Source organism: Ictalurus furcatus, chromosome 24, assembly GCF_023375685.1.
Source record: "Ictalurus furcatus strain D&B chromosome 24, Billie_1.0, whole genome shotgun sequence".
NCBI lineage: Eukaryota > Metazoa > Chordata > Actinopteri > Siluriformes > Ictaluridae > Ictalurus > Ictalurus furcatus.
Window position 1 is genome coordinate 10,125,573 of NC_071278.1, and position 8,119 is coordinate 10,133,691.

General features: G+C 39.7%; 1 protein-coding gene across 5 annotated transcripts; it reads left to right on the forward strand.

Moving 5' to 3' along the window:
* On the forward strand, positions 1-8,117 carry smcr8a (Smith-Magenis syndrome chromosome region, candidate 8a). Of its 5 annotated transcripts, none has more exons than XR_008384532.1 (3): positions 3-3,173; positions 5,687-7,412; positions 7,518-8,117. XR_008384532.1 is itself a non-coding variant. In XM_053612543.1 (3 exons), the coding sequence occupies exons 2-3, from the start codon at positions 994-996 to the stop codon at positions 6,138-6,140; spliced, it is 2,634 nt and encodes an 877-aa protein (XP_053468518.1). In that variant the 5' UTR covers positions 3-790; positions 879-993; the 3' UTR covers positions 6,141-8,117. The 5 variants fall into 5 exon arrangements, 3 of the variants coding, with proteins under 3 accessions (XP_053468519.1, XP_053468518.1, XP_053468517.1); XR_008384531.1 differs by having other exon boundaries at positions 5,687-6,303; positions 6,442-8,117; XM_053612543.1 differs by having other exon boundaries at positions 3-790; positions 879-3,173; positions 5,687-8,117.
* Positions 8,118-8,119: the final 2 nt, after the last annotated feature.

Genomic DNA, 8,119 nt, shown 5'->3' on the forward strand with positions numbered 1-8,119 from the left:
AATTCTGACGTAAGTGCGTACCGGGAAAATTCCACTCAGACGTGCTCTGTTTAGCAGATCTTCGCATAACAATAGACGTTATGTCTATGCATATAAAACCAGACAATTTTTTGGCATGGATGTGACATGTAAATTGTGTACGCTAGCTGGCTAAGCTAATAAGGTATAAATTATTATTTCAAAAATTAGCACGACAATAATCATAAACACAATGACACGTCAAAAACAAAACGCACAAGCATAAACACACGACTGATTCAATATTTAATCAAACTAATTTACTAATGAAATGTCAATAAAGTCGCTGAAATATCTTCAGCTAAAACAGAAAAACAAATCAAGAACTTTCCAAATTCGGCGCCTGTCCCGAACTGTCGTAAAACTGCCGTAATTCATCGAATATAATTCATCGACAATTCATCAAATATATCACTTCAAAAAGAGCGAAACACAAACGAATACTCTGTTTTAGCCATCTATACAAGTGTAAACATCAGTGTCATTTATATTTAAACAATACATTTTAATTTAATCACAGACTTCCGGGTGGACGAACAGCTTATGACGTCGTACGTACCGGAAAATGTACACACGTTTTCCAATTTGCTGATCTACACATCAAACCCAGAGAATTTTGGGCAAGGATATGACATGTGAATCATGTAACCTGTCCTGATTTACACGTACGCCCATTATTATTTTTTCCTATGGCTGCTGATACAGGCAGGATGTGCTATGGATATGTGCTATGGGTGAAGTGAACCTTGCGACGGTTTGGTAAATATGTTAGGTGTGCTGTGTCAGATTGTGATCCGGGTGTTGTAGTTGTGCTGTAAGGATGATTTCGTGTCTAATTGCTGGTTCTCTGTTATGGTTAGGCCCAGGGATGGAAAGCAAAGTGCCAGCAGATCTAGTGTCTTAGTGTCTAGATGCGCCTCTGGCTCTGGTGTAGGAGGAGATTTCTTCTAATGTCGCTTCTAACATTCCGAGAACATGATCGGATCCCCAGATGTGGTGGCATTTACCAAAGATGATGATTTTGGAGATGCATACACAGACCCGTACTTGGTCCCAGAGGAGTTTTCTGTGCCTTTGTTTCCTCATGTAAATGCCAACCCATGGTTAAAAACCTCCTATGCAAAATTCTCCAAGGATTTCATCCTTATCTCAGAGTTTTCTGAGCAGGTTGGACCACAGCCATTACTCACAATTCCAGATGATCCCAAAGTGTGTGGGACGTTTGACCTCAATTACTTCTCTCTGCGCATCATGTCTGTGGACTACCAGGCTTCGTTTGTGGGCCATCCTCCAGGCACAAGCTACCCCAAGCTCAATTTCGTGGAGGACTCGAAAGTTGTCCTTGGTGACTCCAAGGAAGGGGCATTTGCCTACGTGCATCACTTGACCCTCTACGATCTGGAGGCGCGTGGCTTCGTGAGGCCTTTTTGCATGGCTTACATTTCAGCAGACGAGAGAAAGATCATGCAGCAGTTTCGGCTGCTCTCATCTGGCTTTTCCAGGGCTTCCGAATGCTTAAAATCAGGGAATAGAAAGGCCTTTGCGAATGAATTGGAAAACAAACTAAGCGACCTGGAATATACAAGGTCCGTCCTGCACAAAGAGACCGAGCTGCAGAAAACAAACAGCGGCTGTTATTCCACACAGGTTATCGAGAAGGCTAACGAACTGGCAAACGTGGAAAAGTCTATCTATGAACATAAAGATTTGCTGAGGCAGATCACATCATATCCTAACAGTAGAAGGAGAGATCCTGATCAGGTACAGTCTGAGCCAGAAAAGAATAGTACGGTTGACCACACACTGTCTTCTAATCATTCCGGAAATGGGGAGAAACCTGTGGGAACAGATAGCGGTACTCAGCACCCATCTTACATACCCCAGCTTATTAAAGCTAAATCTGCTAAATGTTTTGATAAACGCTTAAAAACCCTGGAAGAACTCTGTGAATCAGACTTTTACCTTCAGACCATGGACCAACTGAACGCGATTGAAAAGACATTCAGAGGCGATCTTTGCTTTCTTTACACCAGCCAGGTTGACCGGGCTCTCTTGAGTAAGCAGAAGATCACCAGTTTTCTTTTTGAGTCGGAACGTGACGATGAAGAAGAGGGCAGCTCCGGGAATTTTTATGACCCGAACCATACCACACGTCACACACATGTTCCATCCAACTGCTTGGGTGAGCCATTGAGCCTCGAGTCCTACACCACTTACATTGAGAGAAGTCCGAACAAACTGGTACTCGAAACCATGGAAGTACCTCCAGAGTCAAGTACCTCAGACGCTACGCAGGAAACCTCCGAAGACGCTAATGACGCTGAAATGAAAGGGAGTTTCAGCAGTGACCGGAGCATTGAGGCATTTGTGAACCTTAGTCCGGGAAATCCTGATGGTTTTTCAAGGAGGAACACCAGTGTGGCTTGTACTGTAACATCATTCGAGGAACAAGGAAATGTTCTGTCTGTCGCTGCTCTTGGAAAGACGTCACCCTCGCTAGAACGGGAATCGGACCTGAATCACGATGAAGTGTTTGAAACTGGACATCTAGTTCAAATGGACACAGCGTGTTGTATGGGACAGGATGGTTTTATTTACGAGGAGACTGAACCAGTACAGGAATGTCATGAGGACACAGTAGTCAAGCGCGAGCCTCTGTCCCTGCTTCAGAGGGACCCTGGTCTGCAAGTGGACTACGTCTTAGGAGAGGCAACTCTGACTGTACCGAGTTGCCGCATGGGGTTGGTGCTTCCTGAACTCAGCCCCAGCTCTCTGTCTGAGGAGATGGTCAAAATGAACGTGGAAGATGTTTCTGACAATTCCAGTTACACGAGCACCTCCACAAGCTCGGACAGAGCAGCCTCGCCTTTTACTTACGGCAGTCCCGTCACGCTGAAGCAGAAGAAGAAGGCAGGGCACAGTGCGCTGCGCTTCATCAGGCAGTACCCTTTTGCTCAGCAAGCCATCTTCTGCCTTCTGAGTGGGAGAACACTTGTGGTTCTGGGAGCTGATGAAGGCACTGTAAGGAAGCTGGTGAACGCCTTGCTGATTTTCGTGCCCAACCTTGGCAAGTACGGCGAAACCGTGCAGCCCTGGCTTTCCACATCGTTTCAGCTGAGTGACCTTCAGAGATGGAAACTCATTGGTTTGCAGAGGTATGATGTCATCAGCTGTACTATTTCAGTTAATGTTGAAATTTCTGCTACAAAATTCAATTTTATTCAATTATTACTGATGTTATGGTGGCAGTAGCTCAGTGGTTAAGTCGTTGGACGAAAACTTCTGATCAGAAGGTCGTGAGTTCAAATCTCAGCACCACTAAGCTGCCACTGTTGGGCCCTTGAGCAAGGCCCCTAACTCTCAACTGCTCAGATGTATAAATGAGAAAAATATAAGGGCGTCTGCCAAATGCCATAAACGTAAATGTTAACATTGTTTTGACTTTATTTTCATATTATTATATTTGATGATAAATTATACAAAATATAATAAATTAATATAAATCTGGCACTAACATATATTTAGACATTTTATCCAATATTTTTGGAAGATGTATTAAATTAAATGAATATTTGTTCAGTTCTTCTTCTTCTTCTTCTTCTTCTTCTTCTTCTTCTTCTTCTTCTTATTATTATTTAATTCATCATCAAATTATCAGCCTTGAGGTGACCACTTTGTATTTATGAGGCATTCTCAAGTAATTGTATCCGATAACAGTGTTTTTTACATGATCGAGCAGCATCATGGATTGAATGACGACTGTCTTGTGATGGTTCAAGACCAAAAAAAAAACGTTTGTTATTTTTAATGTCACAATTTTTAGAACTGATAACCAGTGCACTAGGAAAATTGTAGGGCTATATTTTAAAAACCTAGAAAAATGACATCTTGGCAAGTGAAAATTAGGGATGGGCGATACAGACTTAAAACAACATCACGATATTTTATGGAATTTTTTGCGGTAAGGATGTAAATGACGATATGAAAATAGTAACTCTCAACATTCACTGTCTTTTTGGCCACATCAGCATACAGTTTTGAGAGCCGTGCAAACACGAACACTGATCCCAATAAAGTCAGACTTAATCCATCATCAAATACTAAACTATACCGATTAAGTAGGTTAAAAAAAAAGCCCTTCTGAATTAAAGGAGTTTGATGTTTGATGTTGCTTGTTAGCTCTTTTTCCTCGTTCTGACTTTCCTCATATTCTGGTCAGTGATTTTGTTTGAGGTGGTGCAACAAATTTCCACCCTTTGTTGTTCCGGGTTTTTGACGCACTTTACAAATCAGACGTTTCGTTCATGTCTGATCTTCTGTATCCGAACCACTTTCATATTACAAAGGACGCTCCTTTTTTTGGGGATTGATTCTTCTTCCTCGTCTATGGTTGGATCTCTGCCTTGCGTCATGCTTGTTCTCGTTCTACGTGTGAGATGCCCACGATGTGGCACGTAAACACGTCATCAACTGTATCGTCAATAGCACGGGATGACAAATTCTTATCACGGGGAGGAATTTTACCGGTATATCATGGCTGAAACGATATGGCACAAGCCAAGTGAAAATATGCTGAATATAATCAAGCGTCTTCTGTTTCCTATTATAAGATTACAGTAAACCAAAAATATGATTATTTAAACATATTTCAAGACATTTTTACTCATTGCAAGCTTTAAATTTTCTTATTCTATTGGCAGATCATTTTGCTTCTTTCTAGAAATAAATGCTTAATATGAGAAATTTGTCTGCCATTAGAACAAACTTCAAATGAGTAAAAATGTCTCGAAATATGTTTAACAATCTAATATTGTATTTACTGATGTTTTAGAATATGATATACTACACAAATGAGACTATATTTAATATATTTTCACTTGCTAATGATGTTTTTTTTTTTTAAAAAAAAAAAAGGAAAAATTCAACAATTGGTAGATAAATAGTTTTTAACGTCCAATCAGCTACTTTATTTGCTGGGAGTAACAGGTTGGTCATTATTAAAAAGTACTGCTAATGCCAGGAGTACTCACAGAAACTTGTTCTGTGGCCCACCGTATCATAACATTGACGTTATATTGTCATGTTGTCCTTCCATATTCTGTCATTACCTTCTACAGATCCATACTTACTGTAATGTACACTATAACCAAGATTTTGTGGACATCTGACCATCACACCCATATGTGGTGCTTCCTCAAACCTTTTTCCACAAAGTTGTAAGCACAATATTGTATAGAATTTCTTTGTGTGCTGTAACATTACGATTTCCCTTCACTGGAACTAAAAGGCCCAAAAATGTTCCAGCATGACAGTGCTCCTGTTCACAAAGTAAGCTCATGAAGACATGGTTTCAGAAGGTTGGACTGGAAGAACTCGAGAGCCCTGGCCTCAACCCTACTAAACACATTTTGGGATGAACTGGAACACCGACTGCACCCCAGACCTCCTCACCTAACATCACTAACGCTCTTGTAGATGAATGAACACAAAATCTAGTGGAAAGCCTTCCCAGAAGAGTGGAGGTTATTATAACCGCAAATGGCTGGTTCAACAAGCACATATGGGTGTGATGGTCTGGTGTTCACAAACCTTTAGCTATATAGTATATATCGGGCTATGCAAAATGACTTCTTATTTAATTTTTTTTATTTGTCTTTTTTTCCCCCAGGGGGGTTTCTCCAGCAGGTTCCAGCTTGCTCCATTCTCTGAGCCGCTACAGCCGATATATCGGCATCCTGGACTGTGACAACAAGACGCTTCGATGCCCAGCCTACAAAGGAACACTAATAGGTCACGTGGCAGACCACAGGACACAAATCAAACGAGGGAGCACCTACTATCTCCACGTGCAGACCATATTAACTCAGCTTACAGCTAAGGCCTTCCTTTATACTTTCTGCCATCACCTTCACCTGCCCATCAGCACAGACCAGGACGCCAATGCCGTGGTACTGCGCAGGACTAATTTCTTGTTGCAGCTCGGTTACACCGAGGAGGAGAGTAAAATAATCCGCTTCTTGAGTGAGCTCATCAAGCAACATTACCTTCAGGGGCCTTTAAAAGGGGCCAGCCAGTCTTACTTCAGTTTCAGTTATACCACCAGCTATTTGTACAAAATCTGAATATGAATGAGTACATGTACGATCTTTGAATAGGTTTCATATTCTGTGTTTCCCTTCCCTGGAACCTCTGCTAAAATCAGGAGAACAATAATTATTGAATGTATTTGATTTCAGTTAACACTTCTTTTTCTTTTTCTTTTTTCAGTGTTGACGTTACAATCCAGTAAGTAGGTTGTGGATGGCTTGTTGTCATCATTGTAGTTTTGAATGTTTCTGATGTTGTCTAATGTCTAGCTTGAAAATGTAACAAAGTATTTCCGAGGTTTATAGGCCTTGATAAAGGTCTTCATTTTTTGTTTAGTTTGAAGAGCCAGTCTGGATTGAAAGTGCAGTCGGCCCACAACTTGAACCGATGACCTGGTCAGCAATTATTAATAGGTGGTGGATTCTTGAAGTTTGCTATCCTCATCTATTTTAAACAGAATGTGAAAAATATAAGATGGCATTTTTGACACGATGGCATTTATGTTTTATGTTTTTTGCCTTAAATGTGCTCTTTAACCTCATGAGCTAATTCTTCGCATTATTATTAGGACTGGGTGATTATGACAAAAATATCATACCACGATACTTGAGGACATTTCTACGATACACGACGCGTATCACGATATATAATTTAGCTAACAAACTCTCTGCAAAACAGTAGTAAAATAAATGCAAAAAATTTAACTCAGTTTGATGATACTTTTCTACTTTAATGCCTACAACGACCAAGAAGATTGTTTTTTTTTAAAATAACGTCAAATCAGCAGCATCCATTCAGTACCATTTAATTTGTAATTATTAAAAACGTAAAAAAATACATCACCATACCAACGATATCTCAGAAAAGTGTATCGTGTAATAATTTATCACTATATCGATATTATATTGATATATTGCCCAGCCCTAATGATTACATGTTATTTCTATGAAAATCCAAGATGTGGTAAGAGCAGTAAATAATTAACCTGTCCATGACTTTCAGATGCTTGCTCTGTAAAATAATAAAAACTGACTAACGTTCGATTCCTCTCACCCATTTAAAAAATATGTCTTTTGTGTTATATTCTTTATTCCATTGTATACTGTACTTTATAACTACTGTAAGGTTTTGCAAAGAGAAATAGACCAATCTGAACAAGAATTCTGGAACAGACAAAATTTAAGCAAGAAACTGTGATATATGTTTTAACCCTGCTATGTCCTCCAGTTAAAGAAAGTTCTGCATGGAAAAATGTTAAATAGTGGAGAAGTGATAGATGACATCTTGCATGTTTGGAAAATACACAGGTGAATTACATGGCAGCACCCATTTATAATCTTACACATTCAGGATTTCACTCAGTTTAATGACATACAATGATATAATGTTGTCTCAATGTTCTGTGCAAATAGTGTGTGTGAGCATGAGTAACTTGATGGAGTGGCACTTTCTAATTTCGGTTGAGAATCACAATCATGGTGAGGACATTGAGGTGATGCCCCCACCCCCCACTGCTACGCTTACTGCTGCATGATGGAAGTTGAAGTCCAAAAAAAAAACATTATCTAATGGCCACCAGTTTTCAGTTGCATTTTGATATATATATTGCTTTTCATTTGTAATCTGGCATCACTAGCCTCTGCGAAGATGAGTCTTCAAAATCCTGTATGTGACGTGATATGCATTCTGATGAATGTTAACAAGCCATACCGTACTGTACACATTGTATATTCAAGTTCCCAATGGCTGTGTTTTTTTAAAACCACTTTCCTTTTATGTAAGCGTTGTCTGTCTAAAACAAACTTGGAATGAGTGTTGCTCACTAGAGTACAAAAAACGGTATTGTGATAATTGTCTGGGGTGCAGTAAGACATTGTGTTTTTATTGAAAATGATTTGTGAATGTAATTTAAGTGATTTTGGGCCTTATTCAAGTGCATTGAGTTGTTGCCCACTATGTTTTCTGCCTTAAAGGTTCATTAAAATATTACTAATTTGACCCTGTGAAGTCGTCT

Coding starts and splice junctions, on each gene's coding strand:
- smcr8a (XM_053612543.1), top strand. CDS start 994: ATGATCGGATCCCCAGATGTGGTGGCATTTACCAAAGATGATGATTTT. Junction 3,174..5,686: donor AAACTCATTGGTTTGCAGAG/GTATGATGTCAT, acceptor TTTTTCCCCCAG/GGGGGTTTCTCCAGCAGGTT.